General features: G+C 41.0%; 1 protein-coding gene across 11 annotated transcripts in view; it reads right to left on the reverse strand.

Annotated features, from left to right (window-relative positions):
- Positions 1-24766, reverse strand: part of NFIB (nuclear factor I B) — a 170661-nt gene extending 145895 nt beyond the window's left edge. For 9 of the 11 annotated variants that reach the window (XM_042826992.1, XM_042826989.1, XM_042826987.1 and 6 more), the window contains exons 1-2: positions 24441-24766; positions 17916-18447 (exon numbers count right to left, since the gene is read on the reverse strand). In XM_042826992.1, the coding sequence (XP_042682926.1) occupies positions 17916-18447; positions 24441-24470 (562 nt within the window). In that variant the 5' untranslated portion in view covers positions 24471-24766. Of the gene's footprint in view, positions 1-309; positions 374-13595; positions 16401-17915; positions 18448-24440 lie in introns of those variants that run through there. The other 2 variants (XM_042826996.1, XM_042826995.1) reach the window with 2 other exon arrangements.
- Between the last annotated feature and the right edge of the window lie 2638 nt (positions 24767-27404).

Here is a 27404-nt window from a genome sequence, read left to right on the forward strand (position 1 = left end):
CTAGGCACAAAATCTGAGGTCATGAGGTCTTCAACCACAATTATATCTCGTATTTCTACCACATATTTCTACCACAACAGAGATAAGAAAAAGATATTTTTCCAGAATTTATCTACATTCAGAATTTCTCTGAACAGAACTCAATTCACTACCAAGTGGTGTTCCACTGTACTCCCTATCTTCTTCCAAACAAACCATAGTTGTCACAAAATCAGTACGGTGATTTCTGATGAGTTGATTAGAAACATATTGTAATTCTTTAAACTATTTCTTTAATTAAGAAATTGAGAAACACAGAAAGTTGCATACCTGGAACTCATTCTTAACTGGAAGATGACACATCAAAAGTTTTGCAGAACCGGACATTTGTGTTCTGACAGCAAATAAATAAATAAATAAAAATAAAATTTGGTATTAATACCTATAAAAATTAATGTGTAGTTCTAGGGGCTTTTTTTTCCTTTCAGCTCAGAGACCTGTTCTCTGGATCTTTATATCTGTCAATTCTATTTGCCTTAATCTTCTCAGTTTTGCTTTGATTGTTAAGCTAATTTTGTTCAGTTTACTTAAGTTACACATATAGCATAGGTCCCAATTTCTGTAAATCTCAGTATTAAATCTCTAACACTAAAAAGGATTTTCCTCTTCAGAAAAGCAATTAGTTCTGAGCAAAGTGGAACAGTTGAGACCATATTAAAAATCATTAAGGATACAATAGGAAATGACTTCACACCTTAAAACATCCGGCAAAATGTGGGCATCTAATGGAGAAAGAGGAATTGGAATAAATATAATGTGAATATAAAAGTGGCTTAGAGCAGAAATCTATTGAAAATCTTTTGTCCCCCTAAGGAGAAATCTGCTTAATTATGAATCCTGTGCATTTAAGGAAACTTGGCTCATAATAACCAGAGAAAACACTGAGAAGAAAAGGTACTGTAAAGTCACTGCTTGTGAATAAAAGCACCATCCTTGAATAGTGAGCTGCACAAAGGCTCCATTTATATTCTAGCTCTTGCATCTCAGTCAACATGCAGACCCACAAAGCCTTAATGATTTAGCTTCGAACATTATTTGACTGATTTCAGGGAGGTGAAAATGTAATCATCTGAAATATTTGAAACTATCACAAAAAGTTTCAAGAACACATTATGGTTTAGGGGGTAGCATACCTCTGTCTACCAACTCTGCAGATTCTGACAGTGAGCTAGGACTTTCTAGTGTTGGACATATTGCCCCTTTTTCTTGCTGGTCTATTGACATGAGTAGCAATATCTCACTGACCATAGAATTCTTCGACCACTGTCCTTGCCGTGTATAGACTGACTGTAAATTTTAAATGTAGTAAATCCAAAAACATGGGGGTTATTATAGACCTGTTGTGTATGTGCTTCTTCACTGACATAGACTCAAACTGCTTTTGGACTTCAGAGGGGTTCTCTTCCCCACAAATTTGGTTCAATTCACCTGCCAACTCCTTGTCTTAGATTTTCTACAGGTCTTTTTTTGTAACATCTGTGTTAAAAGGCATAGTGAATAGTATCTCCTTTCTGCCTTTAGCTGTATGGCCCAAAGCAGGTAGCAAGCGTACACGTGAAGTCTCCAGACTTCATGTCAAATGAGCCCAGCACTGTGCTTCTACCTACTCTTATGTGTAATAGAACAAGGCCCACAGGAACCAGAATTAATCCAGATAAGCTAGTAGCCTAATGCCCTTTCCACACCAGATCTCCAAGAAGTCACAAAAGATATTCAACTCCACCTCCAGCAAATGCTACCAAAACTGTGCAGATGTTCTCTTCCAAGAGGAAAGAGAAAGTGGCCTCTCTACTCATCCCAACATGACCATCAACTGCTTGGTTTGGGCTTATGCTTTAAGTTTTACTGGTAGACCACTCACAATTCTGAAGTGAAAACTGAGCAAACACTTTGCATTACTTAAATCAGATAGAGCTGAACCTTAGACTTAAAAGTGCAAGATCTAAAATATCTCGAAATTCAAAAACATATTGCTTTCTCAGTTTCCCACAGCTCCAAAAACAAGACATTGTCAGTCACTAACCTGTAAGCCAGAGGCCTTTTTCAGCTTCTAGATATTTCTCACTATACAAGGCAGGTGAAGAGCAGCAATGACAGCACACAGCTGCATAAAGCATCTTTCTCTCATGTAAATCAAAGTATGCAGGAGGAAAGCAGAGGACAGACAGAGAATGTGCAGGGAGTTGCTTCTGCTAATAATACAATTTATAGCAACAGAAAACAGTGTTACCTTTTTGTTTTCTTCTAGTCCACATAAAATATTTCCTCAGAGTTTTCTTTAACAGACCTGAGATTATCACAATTGGTGCAACAGATGTTGGTCTCTAGAAAGAATGGCCTGATCCTGTAAAACCTGCTTTCTCATGTGCAGACCCTTTGAAATCAGTGGGATTTATGTAAATAGGGATTTGCAGGATTAGGTCTACAGTCTAGAGAGTCTGCAGTACTTCACTCATACATGTTCTAGTTTTGTTGCCTGGGAACCCAGTACACCAGGGTAGCTCCCAAACAGGCCAAACATCTTTTTACAGAAGTAATATGAAACTGAACACGTTCTTTGCAACACAAATTCCACATTAGTTCCCTATACTGCAGTAAAATAAGCACTCCTGCATCAAGTGAGGTTCAAAAGGAACAGATCTGATCCATGTGAATGTACAAAATACAAGAGGAATGTCTATTTAATTTAGAAAACTGGAGAGAGAAAAAAGAAAAGGAAAAAAAAAAACCATTTCCCTCCCTTTCAACAGAACATGAAGTTGAATATGCATATTTTCATTTCCCAACATCAAAACCTGGAGCAGTAAACATTTAGTATACAGTAAGTTCGGGTTGCCACAGAGACTGGAAAAAAAAAGCTGTTGCCCAGAAGTCAGCAGAATTATATAGCACAGGGATTTCAAAATTGGTTTCCTTCAGTGTCACTGACAATTGAGATGGCAGACACAGCTACAGCAAGCACCAGTAGCCACACATACCAACCACAAACTTTCCCAAAAACAAGGCAGTAGCAGCGCACCACTGCTAAGTTGTATATGTGCACAGGAGTAGGCCTGCTTTTGTTTCTCACTGCACAAATGCCCCAAAGCAGGCCTGCCTGCTCATCACATCCCCAGAACAGGGTGCTCATTCTCCTTCACACTTCCTAACACCCACACTTGGGCAGCCTTTGCTGCACTTCCTGTCTACTTCTATTCTCTAATCCCACAGTGGTGTCTTCTCTCACCTTGTCCAGGCCTTGCATCCCCCCAAGTTTCCGGCAGTAACTCATTAACTGCTCTAATTTTTACCAGCAAGGATGCACCTACATGGTAACCTGGCCACCAAGCAACGACACAGTGATAGATCCCCAAAAAACCTGAACAGGGGTAGCTGCCTGGGAAATAGCAGGCACTTCTACTCTTTTTCTGTGATGTCCACAGCTATTCTGCAGCTCAGGTGAGTGCCCTACAGACTGCAAAAGATATGCTGGCACTTACGTGTCATACCAGTGATACAGAAACCAGCACCAACCTTGAGAACTCAGCTAAGGCATCCTTGTCAATAATATACATAGCAACTAGGAAGGTTGCCACACACCTTTCACTCAAACTTGAAACTACTTACGAAATGCTAAGTCAACAAACATAGTCAGGCTCATGTGCCTATGCTATTATAATTAGAAAATAAAACAGATGAGAGAATTTTAAATGAACCTGCTGTGGTATGTTTTTCCTGCAGAGGTCTATGTCACCCTTTGAGGAATCTGCAGTACATAAAAGCACATTTATGCTGCTTTCAGGAGCCATGTAAGCCTGCTGAAACTTTGCCATAATGTCTTTATGTATCATTATGCATGAAGGTGAACTTCAGTAAAAAGAAACAAAAGAATTCACGGAAACACAGATGGAATGAGGCTGGAAGGGATCACTGGAGGTCACTAGGACCACCTAGGGCTGGCTGCACAGAGCCGTATCCAAATGACTTTTACCTATCTCCAAGAAGGACACTCCACAAGCCTCTGAGCCTCTGCCCAGTAATTCTAATAGCAAAAAAGCATTTCCTGATGTTCGGGAGGAAACTCCCGTGCCTTGACATATGCCCATTGCCTCTTGTTCTGAAAAATCCTGTCTCCATCCTCTTTGCAACATCCCTTCAGGTATTTATATATTGGTAATATGCCCTTGAGCCATCTCTTCTCCAGGCTGCAGTCCCAGCTCTCTTAATCTTTCCTCTTAAGGAGAGATGTTTCAGTCCCTTAATCATCCCCATGGCCCTTTGTTGGACTCTCTCCATTATGTCCATATCTCTCTTGTACTGGGGCCCCCAAATAAGACACAATATCCCCAGGGGCTTTTCTGTCAGTTTTCTTTCCAGCTGAGTGACTAGAATGTTTCTTCCTAACTATGTCTGTTGGCTTCAGCAACTCAGTGCCTATCAAAGTCAAGAGGAATGTCATGAGCATTCGGAAGACATAATAATGACTTGTACCTTCATATGGAATTTAACAAAAAGTCTATGTATAACTCACTCTGTACATTTCTCACTAGATAGAATAGCAATTTTTGTGTTACTGCTTGCCCTACAGTGAAATACTTCAGCAAGACCAAGTTACCATTAATGTGGCTTGAATTCTGACAAGGTCAAACTAGTTGAACTATACTTAAAAACACTTTTACCTTACTGCAATAGAATGGTGTGTTTCAGGACTATATACTACAGAAACATAAAGCTCTTCTGATCATGTAACGTAGGCTCAGAAGCTAATACTGTGCACTACGCTTCAAGTCAGTTACTGCTGAACATGCAGGAGAACAGTGCAGGACTCAAGCACAGCACCAAGAGAATTCGTATGCTCCTTTGATCAAAGGAAACTAAGCAGGCTGTGTCCAGGAAATCAACTACCAAACTGTGAAATCCTGAGAGAAAGTTTGGATGATTTTATTTGTTCGTTATTTATGAAGATTAGAAAAGAGCAAATTTGAATACTACATTAACATAACAGGACTCTGAGGACATTAAGAGGGCAGCTGAACAACCTCTCTGCTGGACAACTTGATCACATTTAAGTGTATCATTTTGGCAGGTGCTTCCTAAACTAGGTCTGGGTAAGAATAACACAGGAGAGTCTCACTCTCCTTTTTTCCCAAACATAGTCTTTCCTGATAAAATGTTAAGCCTTTACTTCTTCACCTACCTATGAAGGCAAATCTGAAATCTAAAAAGCCTCTACTTCTCACTTTACTTCTGAAATGCACCACCCAAATCTGGACATCACTGAAGATGATTATGCCATGGTAGGATGCAGATAGTGGTGTGTAAGTCCTTGAAACAATTATTGCAATTCAGATTTATGTCTTGGTCCACAGTTCTGAATGATCAATATCATTATTTGACTATAATGACCGTGGTCCTAAATTTAAAATATGGCTTTCAACACATGTGCTCTACATCATACAAATGTTGGAAGACAAACAACAGATTAATTGCTGGCCCTAATGCTGTGTTTGTGAGTGCTAAGAAGTCATTCCAAATGTTCCAAAAAGGATTAATGCAGTATAACAAGTCTATTTAATTACTGAAAGACCAGTGATCCTCATTTTATTATAAGCAGCTTTTCCTTTATTTGGAAGCTCAAAATAGAACAGAAATGATTACATGACAACTGTAATTCTTGTCCCAGAATATTTAAGTTACATTCAACAGTATAGTGAAAAGAATATGCGAGAGGCCAGGGAAGGCTATGTACATACACTGTATCTGAGTATGACAATGCAAGATTAGGCATGTGTTTTAAAATTAACCAGTACTTCTTGCTATAGTCAAACTGCACAAGCAATTCTTATGCTCTGTGTAGCAGTAAGATGTGTTTCCTTAACAAAGAAAAAAATCCAGCAATAATTACACAGTTACAGTAATTACACATAGCTTAAAAAAAAAAAAAAAAAGAACAACCCTTGAGTTTAATAAAATCAAAGAAGTCCATGACTTCTGCAATACAAGTCTTTATAGATGACTGAACTGGCAACTGTGAATGCACATATGGTAAAACTAAAAGTTGATATCATTTACTTTAAATTATGTGTCTGAATCTAGACAGCCCTATCAATTTTCCAATTCTTTTTTTCTGTACAGGCTAGTTATTCTTTAACTGAAAGATAAACAATAGAATAACTTTTGATGTTAACCCTCTCTAAACTCTAAAACACACTGACTGAGTCAATCACCTGGAAAAAATTTATGGATGGACTACTTTTCACTTTTATGAATTAATGTCACTTCCCACTCTTAGAAGTAGAGAACAGTAGCTTCGTAGCTTTGTAGGCATTGATTTTACAACTAGCTCATTACCAGACAAAAAGCCAGGAATGAGGAAAACAGTGACTTCAAAAGGAAAAGTAGAAGGCATGCTGAGTCCAAAAAGGACAAACTACCAATCGAGCATTATTGGAAAGTTCTTGTACAACCAATAGGGACATCAGGCACGAGTTGGCCTTTCAAGACAAGACTCTGGAATAAACACAAAGCAATATCACGCCGTTAAATAAATCTGAGCAATGGGTTCTCTCTCAGTTGCCTTTCAAACCAGACTTGGCCACAGCACTAGTAAATTGAGATAGAATTATCAGCATATTCCAGACAGAAGCAGTCTGTTACACTAGCTTGACTTTCATCCTGCACCTCAGATCAAACTCTTCACCATTCATCCTTCTCCCATGTCACTGTGCTCTGGTCTGAGTTACTCACCCATGAGGCTGAAAACCTTAGAACTGGAGAGGTGAGAGGGGTGAGGAACAAGACTGAACTCAAAGGCAACCCCTATAAACACTGCAAATTCATCCTGTTTCCTTGGCCAGCTAGATTAACAATATCTAACTGCCCACAATGACTGTTTCTTTCTCCTTTCAATATAAAGCATTTTTTCTTTCTACTGTCACAGGGCACCAAACCTCGGACAACACCAAAACTGTGGCCCCCTGGCCCAAGGGGCCAGTCCTGCCCAAGGCTCCTGGTGATTGAAACATCACTGATTCCAAGATTCCAAGGGATGCTTTCAGCACAGACCTGGTTTCTGCAGCAAATGATCCTGCTGGGTGGTTTTCCTCTGCCACCCTCTCCCATGGTGCAGAACCACCGCAGGGCTTTCAGTGGAGGAATGCTTTGTGCTGGCCCTCCCTGCTTGGGCAAGTTTCTTCTGTCCGGGCATGAGAAAACAGGGTAAGATGTTTCTTTACCATTCAGAGCCCACTTGGGGGCTGGGCATCAGCAGGCAGATTTTGATTGCATTAAAGTGTAGGGAGAGTTATACCTTTTCAGCCAGTACACATCTAGGTGTTTTGCAAGATCCAGCTACTGAGGCAGCACTACAGCAAGTGATGCTGTCTGTTATGACTCAAGGAAATCTGCCTGCAGTCACACAGGGCTGGAAACTAAGGTATGGATCTTGATGTCTTTACATCTCAGCAAGATCCTCACAATGCCATCACAGGGATGCTATTTAGATTCCCTACATTAGCAGTCCCCTCCTCGCCATTCAGAGGAGCTATGTAACAGCAGTCAAAAAACAGAATTCAGCTGAAGAGTTTCATACTGAAAGAAAAAGTTTGATCATTTAGAACTGTATAGGAACACCATCTGCACAGATGTTATCTGGTGGGTTTTGTTGTTCTTCTCACCTCCAAAAAAAAAGACTGCAGAAATTCACCCAATCATGCTGCCAGTTCAGGGCATAGTGCAGAGAATAAAGTATGTTTTAAACAAAAATAATTTATCGACTAAGTCTATTCACACGAGAAAAGTTTTCAGGCTAAGGCCTTAAATTAAGAACATACCAATTATCTGATCATTTCTTACAGATTTACCACTGGTACCATACTGGTGTATAAGCTTTCCTGTATCAGCAAGTCTGTATCATGCCATCAGTTTTTCAAACAGATCCTGTCACTGATTTCAAAAGGCACTGCTTCCTAAAACTGCAGCACAATGCACGCAGAAGATGATTAGATGTAATATTCATCTCAAAAAACTAAACTGTCCTAACAGTCAAATTGTAGGTAATTACAGAGAGCAGAAAGCCCAAATCAAGGAGCTGGCACGAGAATCTGGGACATTCACTGTAGGCAGCCTGTCAGGATGCAGGGCAAATGAATTCGCCTTTCACCAAGAGTCAAGTTTAAGTAGAAACAGTTTTCCCCAGAAACAAAGAATTTCATAAAAAAAAAAAAAAAAAAAGAGAGAGAGAGAGAAGACAAATATTTCATTTAAACAAGTTTAGACACTACATCAAACATCTTGTATGAAGTGCTTTTCATCAGAGACCATGGTCACTATTGAGTAAAATATTGATTTTATTCAATACTAGCCTTTAAGAAGAGAAGGTTCTGGTACCAAACAAATAATATAGCCATTTAGGTAGTGTACCTCCACTTCAAGAAAGAATTTAAATCTCCTTCTTTATTTTGTAAAAACTGAAGTAATGTGCATACACATTATATTTTGATTGCAAAATACTTTCCAAATGAAGCCTTCTTTCCATTATAACTCACATAACGATGCCCAAAGTGAAACAAAGCCAACAAAGAATTATGGGTGTTTTCCCTTGAGAAATGCAGAAAACCTGGGTGCCCTCAAAGAAAAGAAGGGCATCACAGCATCAAGGAGGAAAAGGTTTCCCGCCAGCCGGCAGAAATCCTTCCTCCACCTCTTCCACAGAGGAGGGCAGCCACTTTGTCACCACCACTGTCAACAGACAAGAGACAGTGATGCTGAGAGCCTGACCACCTCCAATAGAGGACATAGCAGCTCCAGAGGGATGCCGTGAAACCCACTGGGGTGGAAAGTGGGGGCTGAGGCCTTCTTGTCAACGATTATCACAGAGGATCAGAGGAAGCAGTGACGCTGCCGAACAATGGAGAGGTCAAGCAGTTCACAGCCATTTCATGACCCAGACAAGTCAAGGTCAAGAGATTCAGGTAGCAACTTGGCCTGGGCATGAGTTACAGCACAAATGAATTGTTTTAACAAATCAGCTTTGGTCAATTAAACCTAACAAGACGTGTTACATAACATAGCAGGGTCCCTGACACTAGGCCAGGAGCTGAGGCTGGCCTCATAAAACACATCTTTTAACATAGCATAACAAATTTAAGGTAATCCATCCAGAAACTGCACATGTCAGAAAAAGAAAACAAAAGTTGTCTTGACTAGGAGGTGTTCTCACACTTTTAAATCAGAAACAATGGATTATAGGCATCCTTTCAATGTATCTGGCATCATTTTCCATGGCGTTAGTCACACAGTGGAAAACTGATGCTGTGGTAAATACTCTTGTTAACTATAACATACAAGGCCCTCCAAAAAAAAATGTCTGAAGAAATCCAGCATTCCATTAATACTCATTTCATTAAAAAGGCTGAAAATTTCACTAAAAAGGCTGAAAATATAATAATAAAAAGGTATCTTAGGCCATTGTATTGATAAACAAAATACAGTAAGTATGACTTTTTAAATTATTTTTAATTTCTAAAGATGCTGAGTCTGTAATTACTGAATTCTAATATCTATGCAGCCTTTGTTTTCATTAAAAAAAAAAAAAAGTATAGGATTCTGTGTCATTTTATTGGGAAATGTTTTCTGAATATGGCAGTATGACTGACTAAACAGTAAATTGCAATGCTAGATTTAACATATCTTTCATAATGATCTTTCTTTGTTTTTTTAATTTATCCTTTATGAAAATCTGTATAGCATTTCAGTTTAATGCATCTTGAAGATTGAGAAGGCAAATATTTAAGCAGTATTTTCAATAACTAAATATATAAAATTCTCAATTGTCTAATATCTTCAAATAATATGGAATATATTTACTTGTACACATAATTTCTGTTGTTTGATATAAGAAAAACTATCCTTTTTATTTTTATTTTTATTTTTAATTGCTCAACAAACACACTGTTTCTCAAACAGTGTTTCCTAGCTGTCCACTAGCTGACTTTGCTGTTCTGTCTCCAAAGAAGAGAAGGTGAACTGCTTTGTTTTGTTTCAGCACACATTTTTCAGGGACTAAACAATTAGAAGTCCTCTTCAAGTCAGGGAGATGCCTTTAGTGAAGACACTTTTGTAACACTAAAGGGCACTGGAAAATGTAAAATTCCTCTTTCTCTGGATATATAGTTACTGTTAGAACACCCAAGGTTTCTCTAAGGGAAGAGCTTGATGGTCAGTTTTGTGCTATTCTTTGCCCAAAGCTATCATAGTAATTTCTCCTAATTTCAATTCTATTTCTTCAGGTTTAAAAAATGAATATTTTTAAAGATCCCAAATATCGGAAGTAGTTAGGAGGGACACAAAATTAAAAAGATCCCAATGTCTGGACAACTTCAAGTAACTTTTTTTTATATGAGATGGGGTACAAGGTAAAAGAAGGATGTGACAAAAGAGTCTTGAGGCATGCAGGAAAAACCTGCAACAATTAGGCTGGCTAAAATGGTCCAAAATGTTATTTTTGCTAAACATACTCTAGATTTCTACTTCTTTCATAGACAGAATCCCCCACAAAAGCCATGTCTGAAGTACCTATCTCCCACTGACAGTGAAAAAAGCTAGAACAAAAGTCACATGCCAATAATGAGGCACCGAAGAAATGGCTAAAGAAACATATTTGGGTGGGGAAAAAAAAATAAAATAAAATAAAAAATAAAAAATAAAAAAAGGAAAGAAGGGTGGAGAAGAGAGAAGGAAAGTAATCTTTCTATAAATTAAAATGTGGTGGGGAAAAAAAAAAAGAAAAGATAACAGCTGCGCGAGAGGAATGTTCCCAACGTCACACACAACTCACTGCTCTCAGACACTACAATATACACACCCAAATCAACTCGCTCTTCTCTTGGACAAAGTTAATAATCCGTGATTTACTTTTCCATTACTAGCTTCTGAGACTTTCACGCCACTTTTAATCCAACCCCTCATTGCCCAGAGCTAAGTTTTTTAGCAGGTGCTTCTTGAAATTTCTAGTGATAGAAAAATATATAAATAAACAACTAACAGAGGAAAATCGTGTAGCCTCTCCAAAAAGAATGGGGTCTTCCTTTTCACATTCACTAAGCATCTGAAATGTGTTTCCAGACAAGGGGTTTCTTCTCCAACCCAAAATGGAAGTAATGACTCTGTTTAGTTAAGTTAGCCCTTTAACTTGATCCTGAGATAATCCCATTCGATTGCAGCAAAGCAGCATCCACCATCCTGCTGGGACTGGATCATAACTCCTTAGGAAAGTCGCTGGATTATTCTGCTTGGCATTGAAGTGCGCAGTTCCAAAGACCAAAGCTCCAGCCAGCCACCATTCCTCCAGCTTTCTATTCTGCTCCTTCACTAAAAGCAGGAAAAAGGGGGAGAAGGAAAACCCAGGGAGAAAGGAAAGCTGGAAGAAGATGTTGGCTTGACAGCAGACTGGTGCAATAAACTTCAGAATCCAACATGCAGAGGAATTACTGTTTAATTATTTTATAACGTTTTCACAGCTACAATGAATTCAATATGCATAAAAATTAAGAAATTTAAAACATAGACCTCTGCTGTTAAGTATTTCCTTCACAAATTAGTGGCCTTATTTATAGTTTTGAAGCATTTTGCTTGTTCCCAGCATTGTTCTTCTGTCTGAAACTATCGTGAAGCAAGAGTTTTCTGTTTTCATTTCTATTCTTTTCTTCACTTTATAGCTTCTTGCTGTTGATCTAAATGTGATTCAAAAATTAATGCTGACTTCTAAATTTTCAACTAGTTGCACAAAATTTATTTAACCGTAAGCTTCCTTTGTCTTCAACACAATTACATCATTTAACCCTGTGAAAATTACCTCCCTGGTGTATCAAGCAGGAAAAAAACTGAATAAGCAAAAAAAAATGACTCCTTCCTAAAACATATAGATATATATATATTTCATTTTTTATTTCAGTATTAAAAATTACCTTTTCTTTCTTATGAATCTGTGGTATTACTTATAAAACTTGAATTTGAAAAGAGAAAAATAGACATTTGGGATTTTTCAGTTTTACTGTGTGAATGGTAGGTGAGTTTTTCAAGTGTTTAAATTTCCCATGACTTCATGCAAAAAATAACAATAATCATCAATTGAAAAACATTATTATGCCCATATATACAATAAATTAACTTCCATTTTTTAATGACAAATGTCTTCTCTGTCTGCAGTTTTCAGCACATTTGAGATAGTCAACAAAGTGATCATCCCACGTTTCACATCAGAAAACTAGAAAATAAATCAATGAGGCTTCCTTTTCAGTTGACACAAGGAGTGTTTTAAAATTACATTTTTTGCATGCCTGAATAGACTCTAATTGCTCAAAATAATCCAATGTTTTTAAAATGTTTATTATTTCCTGTTAGATTCTCAAACCACAACAAGCTCCCCTTACATGAGAGCAAATAAAATACAAACTCCTACCTCTACTTGTGCATTGGTTAAAAATTGATACTGAATACAGGGGATAAGCATGCCATTTCAGTGTCCAAGAAATAGGCTGCAAGAACATACAGACACCCACAGGGTAAAGCCAGTAATAATCTATATTTCCTGTTGTTCTCAGTGGAATTAACAATTTGCTGTGTAAACTCCAACAAATCGCCCTGTGCTTTGACATATCCTTCTGGAAAACAGGTAAAATGTTCAACCGTTTCTTCCCGTATAATCATAAGGCACTAAGGAGGAGGCAAATAAGTTAAAGGGTGTAGGAACAATTAGCAATTCAGCAGATTGATTGATTATTCTAGGCCTATTTTTTTCGTTTTATTAATTGTGTGTGGAAGCATCAGTGCACTCAAGAAACACAAACCCACATCCAAATTCCTTCAGGGTGTGGCAGCATTTGGGCACATGAACGTTACACACATTACACAAAGAGGATATCGCTTAAAGAAAGTTCAGGGTGTGATTTCAAGCGGAATTTCTTGTGCTCAAGGCAAACAGACAACAACAAAAAATGCCATTTTAAAATAGAAAAAAATATTTTTATTATACCGCTACATTCTCAATTTCATGTGTTTACTAAAGCTAAACTGGATGCACAATGTAAGAATGACTGCACAGACTTATTAAAAAAAAAATGAGCTTCCCATGACAAGGAAGTCACAAAATGCAAGAAGCCTGATAAGGGGGCTGCGCCACTGACCTGCTGAGAGGCCACTGGCCCATTCTTGCAGTTCAGAGGCATCTCCTCTGAGCTACGCAGATTCCCTTCTGAAAGTAGAACACGCTGTCCAAAGTGAGACAGCGCATCCTTGCTACCGGCTCTGCCAAAGAGAAAAGTCAGCATCCCAGCTCAGCAAGGGATCGCTGACCCCTCAGCGCTTGGCTGGGCTGGAAACAGCTCCGGATGCACACAGGTGCAGCAAAGGAACGCCCACACTCCGGATGAGCCCCAGGCAGCCTGCGGCAGCCGTCTAGTGTGCAGCCTGCCAACCTGCTCCTTGGGTCTCCCCAGGTGCTGGGCAGATGAGTCCGCAAGGCAAAGCTCTCCCCTGCCGACCTGTAGGGAGCTGGCCTCTCCCACCCTCTCCCCCTCTTGACGTTTTTCTCTCCCCTTCCTTTCTCCCACGACCTCCGGAGATGCAGGACACAGCCTGGTGATCCCGGGGCTCGCATAGGCCAGGCTTCCTTCTGCGCGGACCTTTGGGAAGGGCTTGCTAATCCTCCTTATTAATTAATGAGATAATAGCAGTTAACCGGAAAGCAATATTAATGCTATCTAGGAAACTTCCAGCACAAATGATTTAGTCTTTTCACCAAATTGCTGGTAGCAGAAATCCCGCAGCTGGAACAGCAACATCTTGATGTGTAAAGAACTTAAATCAGGAGTGCCTGAGCAGTACCAGACGTAGGACATCTGCATCTATTTTCTGCTCTCATTCTTGGATAGTTTAAAAGATCCTCCCCTCAACTTCACATTTTATTAACAGCTGGGGATGCAGGCTCCCCCAGTTATACCAGTCTTGCACAAGGACAAAGGAGAGTGTAAACAGCAACATGACTGATCTGAGAGATATACTCCGAGAGGCACACGCGTTACACACTTTAAAATGTTTACCATTTACATTTACCATTGCTTGAGTCCTTTATACTCCCAAAGTATTTCTTATGCCTATTATGCTTCATTCACTATCTGCTAAAATGCTCTGCATTTTATTTATGCTGCCAGGAAGAAAAACAGCAGAGACAACATGAGGATCAGGAATTCTGCAGATGAGATCCATTGCTGTAGATATTTTATATTTTTTAAAAAGAGCGGTGCGATTTTATTTTTTTTTTTATCAGCCATTGTAAGTTTAAGCAAAACATCTCTCAGAAGAAGGGATTTATATTATCTGGGTTCTGTTGCAGCAAACAAGTACTGCAGCTTTCATTCACTGATTGTCAAAAACTTTCCAATGTGCCCACTGCAATGCGGATGCCAACCAACGAATCAAAGGCATTCAGCAACTAGACAAAGAGGGTCTGATGCCAACCTCGGTGCCACTGGCAACCATTATTGGCATCAAGCACATTGTCTGCCTCTTTTTTTTTTTTTTCCTCCTCTCCTGGCACTTGACAAACAAAATGGCGGTTCTTGTAGCAACGGGAACGCAGCATAAGCGCTGCACTGATTGAGTCAAATATCATCAAATGATTTTTTGGACTCAGACGCATTTCATAGCAAACGACAGATACTCTGTGATGCCAGATAAAAAGAGAAAGAATGAAAGCGTGAAAGAAAAGAGAAAGTAACAAGAAACAAAAATCATTTTTATCATTAGAAACAATACCCTTGACATTTTCAAGGTTTAAGGTTTTTAAAAACTCAGGCGGAGTAAACAGGGCACTGATGCAGAAGCAGAGCCCTGTAGAAGTGTATTATGAACAAAAATTATTTTGACACTAAACATTGATTACTGTGTCCATCCAATTTTCTTCCTCCATTTCAGTCAAAGGAGCAGCTTTGTAACTCTATGTTAAGCCTTTTTTTTTTTTTTTTTTTTTTTTTTTTAAGATTCTAAAGCACAAGAGGGTCGTAGAAAGAGAACAGGGGGAAAAAGATGCTGAATTCTGACAGAGGTGGGCAAAAAGGAGAACCAGATAAAGTTGGTCAACCACAAAACTTGATAGGTTAATGCTTAAGTCCTTATTTCTTACTTCAAGGCAGACATGGAAGTAGTCATTAAGAACTGAAAGAATTACTGACACTTCTAGATCTGGAAATTGTCAATATATTGTAACATTACTCTGCACTGCAATGCGGATGCCAACCAACAAATCACAGGCATCCTAGGCTAAACAAAGAAGGTCTGATGCCAATCCTGGTGCCACTGGCAACCATCACTGGCACTCGAACTATCCTTCCTCCTCCTTTTTCCTCTAATCTTCTTTTATAAAGCAACAAAAAAAAAAAAAACAAACTATTTGGCCCCTTTCTTCATTTTGTGCATTAATTCCTTCTTCGTATTTCGTTCAGTCATTTGTTTCAATTTCTCTGCTTAGTTTTTCATATGATGCTATTAGGCGGATTTTAGTATTCTAAAAGAGAAATATAGAGCAAAACAGCATGCGTAAAATGCAGCATTTTGGTTTACTTCATGCGTATCTTTTTCAAGTCTGATGCTCTCAATCAAGTACACTGCGAAGTCCAATTAACCTGCATTCACTGAGAGCAGAGAATCAAAGTGGCAAAATGGGGAAAAATACACAAAGATAACTGAATATGACTTCTTCAAGAGAGCAAACAGATGTTAGCAAAAGTTTAACTGTGAAGCAGCACGAGAGATACAAAATACATACAGTTTGCAATAAACAATGGCTTCTGCTAAGGGTAGCTTGATACAAAAAAATTCGCCAGTTTCATCTTCCAGTATATTCGCAGAGTGGCTTCTTGTAACCTTTGAAGTCATAATATTACAGCATGCTTATCTTTCTCATTTCTGTTTAGGCAAATATTTTGAATAAACTAATATTCTCTATTTGTTTAAATCAATGAAATCAGCTACGTTCCGCAATTCCTTCTCCAATTTCAAGCTATCCAACAACTTAAAATCAAGAGTGTAGGAGTACCATGACCCCAGCCTCTTTGGTTCAAGAGCTACTTAAGCTATTTTGCCTGCCTTTGTACTTTTGACTTTTACCGGCAGGTAAATCCATTAGAATTAATCAGTAAGTTAGGTCCTGCAATATACATGCATTCAATCTATCATTCAAACTTTTCTTCACAAAAAAGATTTGAAGATAAAAAGTGTTTGTAATTAAACTGTTAAGTTCAGTGCTTTCGTAGAAAAGGTTCACGTTTACCAGACTGTTCTGCTGCTTAAAGTCACTGCAAAATATTTGAGTAAATTGTCGACTGCTGTGAAGAAAAAAAATATATAAAATACAAACGGCAAGAGAAAAAAAGAAACACAGATTTCCATGACAAATAATTTCAAAAAAAAAAATTGAATCGTATTTATACATTCATGTAAACACGATGCAATACTTGGGTGGCTAAACTTTTAAGAGAACAATTCGTTGAAAGTAAAAAGGTTGTTGTGTATCCACTCTTTTAAACCACAGGTACCTGCTCAATGAAGACACGCAACCCTACTCCTTTGTTCCTAATAAAATCTATTCAGTTTCTTTTCCAGTTAGATCCGTAGTTACGTATGGGGCATCAGATAACAGACTGCCATCTGCCCTTCTGCAAGCCATTTCTGCCTACTACCAGGCCAAACCATGAAATGGCCCGCCATCCGCAGCTGGTCAAACTTACCCTGGTTTAGATCTGCAGCTAAGAAACAAATGCATTATTGCTACTTATCACTCAGCAATACAGTGATGGCTAGAGGATGACACGATCACCGAAAAGAAACAAAATTATCTCACAAAGAGAAAGTGCTTCTCAGAAGGCTTAGTATCAGAGAAAATCCTTTATCGACTTGCAGCCATTTTCAATTCTAGGGGACCTGCTCACAAATATTTTTTATCTAAATAAGTGATGTGACTAGCAAGTTTCTCCCTTATATATGATTAACAGAATAACAGATTTTACCTTAATTTCATAAATAAATAAATAACATGTAAATAAGCTTTTCTGCAATCTTCCATATAAAATTAAGTATACTACTGTAATTATGAAAACAAAATTTTAGAGGAAATTTCTCTTTTAATATTACAATCTGAATCTTTGTTTCAAAACTCTGATAGGAAACATGATCTAGCAATGTCAAATATGAATAAAACGTTAAATATGTATGCTGCAATTTTGCCTACTTAGTATTTGTTAACCAGCATTTCTGGGCTAAATTTTTATCATGTTTTATTTTGAGAATATTTACAATTGCTCTCAAAGTCTCAATAGCTTTATCAATTTAAGAATGAATTCTTGGTTATTTGAAACTGAAAAAACAAAAGTATTTGTACTGTTTATCATGACTGTGCTACTGCACATGCCTGCATCTGTACTAACAGTACTACAGGGAAAAAAAAAAAAAAAAAGGACTTTAAAAATAAGAATAGCATTTCCTGAAGTCATAACTGGGAAAATATATATATATTTATATACAAAGAGAGAGTCAAATTGTGAACAGGAAAAAAAAAAAAAAAAAGAAAGGAACTGAAGAACTACCTTGAGACATTCTGCTCTCTCTTGAAAGAGAGCAAGAAACATATGCTAAACGTACACATAATCTGTGCAGGTCTGTAGGAGTGAGTGTGTCTGTGTGTATATACGTATACATGCCAATTTATATATGGATATGTACCCATGTTATGTATAGAGACCACAGAATAATGTTTCACTGGAAGACAGCCCATGGGGGAAACAGGGCTGCTTGGAATTCGAGTTTGACATACTAACATAGAAACATGACAATCTGCTTCCTACCTTGCTCCTGCACGTAGTATGCCAAAAACAAATCAAGCTCCTTGACTGATACTGTTATGTGGTGTGGCTGGACGCAAAGTGCTGGATTTGTGCAATGTGGGGATTTCATGAGCCGCTCTCCATCCGTACTTTCCAAGGGGATGCCTTTGAACAGGATCACCATGACTAGATCCAGACGCCAGACTTTGTCAGCCTGTCTCAGGCAGTCGATCCTCCTAATCTTACCCTTCTGGTCAGGATTGGACAATACACAGCACGGGTGCTTCTTCCCAGTCACTGTGAGCACAAAATCCTCCCGGAACTCTTGGCGAATATCTTTGCGCAGCTTGGCGAGGAGCCTGGATGCCCACTTCTGTTTAATTTCGGGCTTTTCGCTTAGTAGCTCATCCTTAACTGCTCTTTCCTCGTCCTTTGACATTCGTTTCTCATGTTTTTTGAAGTACTTGCGCTTTCGAGCCTGGAGGTTGAACCAAGTATAGGCAATTGCACGGACATGCGGAAGAAGTGCCTCAATGAACGGGTGAAATTCATCCTGCGGAGGGAAGTGGAGGGGTAAGAAAGGAGAGAAGAAGAAAAGTCAGTAAACTGTCATAATCAAAGCAGCATCAATAAAGATTTCTGAAAATCTTAAAGCGAAATCCAAGACAAAGAGAATAAACATTCAATATTTACTTAATATTTACACAAATTTCTGCATAACACCCTTGATGTGATTACCATTGCTGTCAGACAACAGACAAAATTACACGGAAAATCACATTTTCCCATATTTCACTCTTTGAGAATAGCATCTGAAGGTTTTATTCTGTATGCCTCCCCCCACTTCATCCTCCATCGCTGTAGAGACTACATCACTGAAAAGAGATGCTATCAAAATGTTTTGTTCCGAACATTTAAACATCTGAGTGAATGACTAGCATCAAGAAAAGTACCATTGCACAAAGAGGACACTATACAGTTCTAAAAAATCTGAGCAGAAATGTTCAGAACGCTGAAGTGAATGCCACAGTTCATTTCTCTTCTCTGTGGCACAGAAACACAAAGCATATACATGCTCAGTGTAATGCCACACAGTTCCCGCTTTTGGAGCATGCTCTCAGCAAGAGCCTGCTGGTGGCACAAAGAGCATGCGCCATTAAACTTGATCCATTTTCTTATCAAACGTCCAACATTCCAGCACTGAAACGGCACCATTCCAGTGGTGGTAACTAGAGAAACCAGTATACAGTAAGGGAAAGTGGGGAAAAGGCACAGCATGTTGTACACAAACCCTGCAAAGAAGCTTCTGTACTTTCAACTCTTCAGGCTTCCCTCCCACCACCCCCAAACTCTGTAAAATAAAAGTTTATGAAGTCGAGAACAAAAATTACATTAATTTTCTCCTGGCAGCTTCACTACGGGTTTTGAAGCCCCACAGAGTCAGTTAATTTGTTAACCGATCACATGAGTGTGGCAATTATTCTAAACCCCTTAAAAATCAATCTGAGGTGTACAATGAAAAATGGCAAGTTGGCACAAACTTTGCATTCTTTGTGTTTCTGCATGCTGTGGCAGAGTGACATTACGAGTGCACCGCTGGTCAAATGCTGCTTTTGTGAAATCCGTGCCATTTATTTACAGTTCCGAAATATCCCTTCCTGTCATCTGGCTTCACCTGAAGTTCTTATCTTCTGCCTGACAGCAATATGTATTGCATTAAGGAGGTAATGCTCGGTTGTCATCTACAAGCACATTCTGTAGCAATTAAGTTAATTCATCTTGTCTGCTTGAAGAACCGTCCTACACATCCATGTTCATATCTAAATAGGCTTTTTCCAAAAACGAATGGCCCTTCTGTGAACAAATCCAATGTTCAGAACAGCGCAATCTGCTTATCATACGCTGCTGCATTTTTGCTTGCAAGTGAGATCTTAGGGGAGATATCTCCCTTTCTGTGCGCAGGCATATTTAGTTTTAAATACCAAGCAGATCGTTCATCACACTGAGCTGCACGGTGCAATCAAACTAAACCCAAATCTTTTCTTATACAATTATATTCAAGAATACAATTAACTAACTAATATTTTAGCTACACTGCTAGACGGGGAATGAATTATGCTTAATCAGAAGGCTGATTAACTCCATTAGGTAAAAATGATGAAAGTATAACTAATGGTCTCAATTATACAGAGTTCAGACTGCCATTGTGGGAGCTCCGGGCCAAGAATTCAGCATTTAAATCTTCAAATTTCAAAGTTCAGAATTTCCTGAATGGTACAAAAACCTACCAGAGCTCCTTACCTCTCTCCCCTCACCACCTCCAAAGCAAACTGAAAACAGCATAAAAGTTGTGAGTAGTTTACCTATGCCCACATTACCTTAACAGAGAAAGGAAAAAAAAAGAAAAAAAAAAAGCAGAGATGCAATATCAGGAGATAGTTCGGGGCATAAATGACTGCACTACAGTACCGTGCTTGACAAAGAGCCACAAAGGCAATAATTAAACTGGCTAGCAGTTTCCAGCGGAGATCTGAACAATTCTGATACTATGCTGGCACAAAAAACTAGGCCGTGGAAAGAGTTAAACCACAATCTGTTCTTTGTGTGGGAAGGCAATACTGCTCTGAGTAACCACAGCCCATGATAAGGCTTCATGCGTTTTCCAATGCCATGCTTTTTTCTCCTCTCTTCTAACTACCAGAGAAAGTTTATTTTTTCATCTACAAAAGCCATCTTAAAACATTTAAACAAAACGCTATTAAAATTCTAACTTAGCATAAGCAGGAAGGCTGTGTGGTATTAAATCTTTGCAATTCGTTTTAGACTAAATAAAGCAGATTTCCTACAGATCTTGAAAATGGTGACATCTGGGGTTAAAGGTGGGGCAAGGAGAAAGGCAGGGGGCTGAGGAGCTGTGGGAGAAATTATTTTTTTCCTGCAATACAGTAATTATGTCTGAAACAGACTTCAGCACTGTAGCTTAAAATGGGAATTAAATTAATGTGCAAGTTCTGCGCTAATAGAATACTGCAGACCCAGTTTTCATTTTTATGAAGAACATGGCAAACTCTTCCAGAATGGCTTCATTTTCAAGTACTTCTACTACTACATACTATTACCAGTAATAGCTAGTAGCATTTTACATCTATGATAATTACACAGAATTCTTGATTTTAAATTCCACTTTCTGGTGATTGAATGTTTTCCTTTACAAAGACTGAAAAATTAAAAAAAAAAAAAAAAGTAAGAAAAAGAAACACCTTTTTAAAACCAAATTGATGCTTCTCTTTTACAATATCACAGAGTCCTAAGTCTATAGATACATGCAAAGGATTGTGAAGGAGAAACAGCAAAGAAGATCCCATTCTAAAGCAATATTATCGGATATCTTTGAGAGATTCATTGTGCATCCGGAGTCCTTCCAAATGAAACATTACTTGACAAGAAGAAGTGCCCATAAAAATGATCCTAAGTGGAGATTTCCAATTAATCACACACTTTCTCCACTAAACCTCCTATAAAGCCATCTACAGATTATTATTTTTTTTTTTTCACCTTAATATTAGTACAGGCAATATTGGGGGAAAAAAAAAAAAAAAAAAAAAAAAAAAAGAAAGATTTTTATGTGGCACTTACCCATGTGCCATAGCTGCTCTTCCAATAAAGTGATTTATGGAAGTAAGATGTCATATCCAATGGCTCAGGTGAACCATTCCGCACTGACCACTTAAATTAACATGGAAGTTATTATAGAATAACTATGTAGTTTGTAAATAAAGGGAAAATGCTCATTGTCTAATTGTAGCGTAATGATGATAGATAGGCCAGGTTTTCTGTCTGGAAAAGGTAAAGGGGAAGTGAAGTGCTATTCTCACATTTCCCACTCTGACAAACTTCATATCAGTTCATCCGAGTTTGGACTGAAGACCATGCAATAAGTATGCAAGGCAGAAGTCCAGAAATTTTACACCAAAAACTTCAGTCGCTCCATTTCCCCACATGGATTTTCTTTGTGCATAATGAAAGAACATATTCTGAGGGGAAGAGAGAAAGACAACATATTCGGAGTTTCCTGGACCACCATAACATAAAAATAAACTGTGGTAAAAATATCACAAGAGCCCAAGCACTTGAAGGCATGCGGTAACTGCATCCTATCATGCCTCAGCAAGAGGGATGAATGTAGTTTACACTCATTCCAAAACAGGGAGAAAGGCACATACAGGAGGACAGGAAAAAGGACACCCCTTACCCTTCCCCCCAAAATTACATTGCTTTTGCTAAGCCTTCCTTCTTCCTTCAAGTTACTTTACAGCCACCAAACCTATACTGAAACACCGGTGGGCAACATCTGATTTGCCAATGTCTGTCTTAACACTGCACTTCTGGCTTTTGGAGTTGTGCTTACAAGATGCTCCGGTGCCGCACTGGCACAAATTGAGTTGTGCTCCTCGTGCAGGCAGCCTGCTTCAAACAGGTGCTCTGTGCTTAGAACTTCTACCAAAATATTTTCTTCTGAGCACGCACTGCCACAGTCAACATGCATCTATGCAGAGCCTTCAAGATCGAGAACACAATAGAGAGAGCAATTCCAGCAGTGTTCTTTTAACTCAGCTGCAACTCAAAATTATGAAAAGTGTGTGTTCTCTTTTCCATTGTAACCTTTTTTTTTTTTTTAATTTAGGGAACGACAATTTCAAAAATGCTCTCCTGGCTCCAAACAGACAGATAAAAAATCCAAACTACAATCAAACTGCTGTGATATTTCTGCATGCATGTGCCTCTACGTGTGAACGGCTTCTGCACGGCAGATGCTGCAGCATGACTGTAACATGTAAAGCATGAAGTTATTAACACGCAGGAGCCAGGAACTGCTTCCTTATATCTATTGCTGCAGAGTGCAATGCTGTGTTTCTGTACCTGACAAAGCATGGCATTTTAATAGAGATCTGCAGAGGGAAGAAATCTACTGCACCTAGGAGCCCAGTAAGTGAGCATATGGGGAAAAAATGTCACGAGAGCAGAAAAGAGCAACATGAGCTGTGCCCTGTGCGAGAGGTGCTGGTGGAAACGTGTGCACTTTCAGTGCAAAAGCTGCTGCCTCAAGTTGTACTCTGAGGTACACACTCCAGCACAGAGATTTTGCTTCCTGACAATGATTTTGCAGGACACAGCCCATTATTTTGTACTAATGGAAGATTCCACCATAAGTATGTTTTTACTGATGTGTAACACAACTGTACATGTATCTGCTATACAGCGTGCTTCCTACATGCAGCACTTTTTCTTTAGAAGGAGAAATACTCCTGCAGTACTCTTTTCCAGCTTTGCTCCACTGAAGCTCACGTTTGCTTGCTGAAAATATCCATATCTAAGTCAATCACGCTCAGATGCCAAACAAAATATAAACAATAAAAAATGTGTCAGCCAAAAAGCTACAGGACTGTATCCAATCACTGAATAAGCCTTATCATTGTTTCCATCTCCATTCACAATTTGTGAATACTTCAGTCCTTTTGAATTACAACGCTTTCTAATTGTCGAATAACTTAAATCGTATTTATTTATTCACCGTGCAGCTATAAGCGCGTTATTGGCCGCTTAATTACGGCGCACACGAGACGTTACTTTCGCACGTTTTCTTCTTCTTCTTGAGCTATTTGTCGCGCCAATGTGGAAGCAAGCAGTTATCACTTCATCAGTTTACATCACATCCTCCTCAGACACACTTTCACAAAAGCTCCTGAAAACTGTCCCCTGGCTCTGCACATAGGGTTGTCCCTTCGCGAAACGCTCCGGGGCCGCGGCCGCTTCCCCTGCAGCGCCGGTGCCGAGCGCGCTCCGCGGCCTCGCGAGGACCCTCCGCCGGCGGCTCCCGCAGCCGCTCAGCTCCCGGGTCCGGCACCGGGCAGCGCTGGGAGCTGCTCTCGGAGCTCCCCCTTTTCCCGGTGACAGCCGCGGCCCGAGCAGCGGTCCCGAGAGCGGCGCCGGGCGGCAGAGATCCCGGTGCGTTGCGAGCGGAACGCGCTCGGCCCCGAGATCGGCCGCTGCAGGCAGCGGAGCTCCTGAAGCGTCAGGCGGGGTTAGTTCGCACAGCAGAGAGCTGAGATTGCTTTCTTCCCTTTGGTCAAAGACAGCACTTTTCCTTTTTAAACCCTTTAATTAGGCTCCATGCACGCCGCAGAGCTGAAAAGAGCGCGGATAGCTTGATTCCAATCAAATCAATACTTATCAAACCCGCTTTTTTAGCGCAATTACGCTCATTTCCCTTCCGTTAACCTTTGACTCGCTGTGCGCCAGCAATTAACAGTATTTGTCTGCGAGTGACACTTTGAACGGATCCCCCCAAAACAATGGCCTGGTGCAGAGCATATCCCGAATCCCTCCTGCGAGCGGAGTTTGGGTCCGAGGAGCGGCACAACCGCGCCTTGACTCATTACAAGTGCTACACTGACTCATGAGCAACTCACACATAAACACAGAAAACGCGTGAAAATAAATAAATAAACGAGCAAACAAATGAAATAAATCAAAATGCGTCTATACCTGAGTGAGACAGATTGGAGAATACATCATGACTTCGCTTTTGCAAACGCGCTGCCCGGAGAGCCCCTAAGAAAAAGCCTCAAAAAAGGAATAATTTCATCTGTTCATTTTACAGTCATCTGAGACTCGAGGAAGATGAAATCAATCAGGACGGGGCTCTGCCCTGAATCACCACAACTCCACAACAAACCCCAGTCCTCCTTAAATAGCCAAAGATTCAAGTTCACTCCGTGCGCTCGATTTCCCGGGGTGAAATCCAATCTACACTTTTAACCCTCTTGTAGTCGGCGCGCAGAGCCGTGCTATGCTGCTGCTGCTGCTGCGGCGGCGGCTGCCGGCGGTTGTTTTGCAGATGAGGGGGGAAGGACTCGGGCGGGGGGGCGGGAGAGGGGGGAGGAGGTGGGCGGGAGGATTTTTTGTTGTTGTTGTTTGGCTTTTTTTTAATTATTATTTTTTTTTTTTTAAGAAGTTTTGGTGGCGGCTTATTACGGCACTGACACCACGCTCTCGAAAGTTCAAGGTTACAGCGCGGAGCAGAGCAGGAAAACGGCGGAGTGACGGCAGCGAAACTTTGCGCGGCGGCGACCACGCGTGCGGGGCGATCTCCGCGTCCGGAGAGGCTTCGCACGGCCGTGCCGCTCGGGGCTCCGCCTGCGCGCTGCGCGCCGCTCCGAGCGCCGCGCCGAGGGGCCGCTCCCCGCTGTAATGAAAACGATCTGCTGAAATGCAGGCGATCGGTCCCCTCCAGCGCTTTCCCTCCCGCCCCGTTTGCCTTCGCGCCGTCTCCCTTTTCCCCTTTTCTCTCGGCTCCCAGAACTTGGAAGTTGAAAAATTCGCCGGTTACACCCTCCGGACCCAGCTCCAGATCTCTTTCCAAATGAGACTTAAGTATTTCTTTTTTAATTATTTAATTACACAATCATCGCTTACACTCCTCCTCCTCCTGCTGCACATACATTCCAGCTCCGCCAGATCCCCCCCTCCCCGACCCTCCCTATTAATCACCGCCGAACGCTGCAAAAGGACCCGGCGCGCTTAGCAAACATCCCTCATTTTCCCTCTCCTCTGCCGGGAGAAAGTTGCGGCGGGGGGCGGGGGCCGGGGGCCGGGGGCGGGCTGCCATCTGCAGGAGGTTTCTCTTCCTCCTCCCGCCGGGCGCGATCCGGCGGCGGGCGGGGCGCGGGGGCGCGGGGACGGGCCGGAGGCAGCGCGGGGAGCGCTGCGCAGGAGCTGCGGCTCCGCGCCGGTGAGGGAGAAGGGAAGGGGGCCGCGTGGGGAACGCAGAATTGCCCTCGCGGTGCGCTGCGAGGCCGGCGTGCCCCCGGCCCCGGAGAGACCGCCGCCCGCCTCCCTCCCTCCCGAAGTGCGAGTTTGTTCGCATAGGGCGTTTCGTGGCGACACATCAAGGAGAGGAGGCAGGTTCAAGTCAACCATGAAATGGTCACTTTTTAACCCCGTCCTGTCCTAATTAGGGAAATGCTCAAACACAGCCCATTTTCCAAGAGGGCTCTTAATGAGGGGAGCTTGCCAAGTCCACCAGCTGCAATCCCCATAAATTTACAAATCAGAAGGAGAAGGGGGATGGGCAGGGAGACAGAGCACCCTACAGCCAGGTACTGCCACAGAAACGGCCCCAGCCCTGCACTGACGCTGCAGAATGCATCCCGTATCCCTGCAACTCCAGCTACACTCACACAGCCCCCTCAGATCTGCAGGGTTCCACCGACAGCCACAGCTTTCCCTTTCTATAGACCACATTAATCAGCGACTGGTTCAGAGCACGCATTGGGCAAGCAGGGATGAGGCAAAGTCGGGGTTAACCGCAGTGAGCACATTTGTTTTCCTATCTGGTGTAGAATACCCCCAAATCCCATCATCTTTCCCTTCACCCAGACACTGCAGAAGGCTGATAACACCAGCCCTAAATGCCGGAGTTTCCCTTTGAATAAATATTCAATTTAACTGGAGTTAATTTACCATAAAAGACATTCCCCTTGGTACAAACGCACCGATGTCCTTGAGCACACCTCTCTGCATGCTCCAACTCTTGCACAACACTGCAGACCTGCTATAAAACCTCAGCAACTCCTCTGCAGCTCCCTTCTCCTTCATACCCCTCCACAAGGCCCCACCAGCTGCGCACATTTGGGAATGAACCTCCCCTTCCCAGGTAGGGCTTGCAGAAGGCAGCAGTTCCTCCTCCAGGTGGAGGCCAAGGGATGTCTCTGCACTGAGCCCTATGCACTGAAAGCAACAGCCACGCAGCCAAATCCTGGCAGCAATGGAAGCCAGGCATGACAACTCAAACAGAGCATGGAATGAGGTGAGAACCAACACCTCCGCTGCAACAGGTGAGGTCAGGTTCGCACCCCCCTGAGCAGGCCCCCAGGTGCTTTGCATCCCTGCCTGAACAGGATAGAGGTGTTGAGATACAGCTGGGATGAAGAGGGCCCCTGCCAGAATGTCTCCTGGGAAGCAGAACTACATGGCCAGCAGAACTTGGAAGCATCTCCAGTATGTCCCATAGGAGGCAAGGTAGGCACTGATGGAAGGAGGTAGCAAAAAAAAAACACTAGGCATGTTTGGGCTCCATTCCTCTGTTAATCCCAGTGGGAGCCCACATGGAAGGCAGGGTTTGTCCTGGTACAGTGTGTTCAAGTTTGCACACACATACACACATAATTCCTTCAAAAAGAAAGCAAGCTAAAGATTTTTTTTGAACTTGAGTTAGATTTCCCTAAAAAAAAAAAAAAAAAAAAAAAAAAAAGAGTAACTCCATACTGTTTCCCTGCAGAAGTGCATGAGCAGGTACAGGCACACCTGGAGAAAGGCAGTATAATGCTGCATGGTGGATGGACCCTGGCTGCAGGGAAACCAGGTGGAACGCTGTTTGCATGCCCCCAAGTGCCTGCGTGCAGCATTTCCCCACCCAACTCACCCACATCCTTTTCTCCTACCCTTCGG

The sequence above is a fragment of the Centrocercus urophasianus genome, unplaced genomic scaffold, assembly GCF_019232065.1.
Source record: "Centrocercus urophasianus isolate 14NV4802_14NV808 unplaced genomic scaffold, USGS_Curo_1.0 seq_27, whole genome shotgun sequence".
NCBI lineage: Eukaryota > Metazoa > Chordata > Aves > Galliformes > Phasianidae > Centrocercus > Centrocercus urophasianus.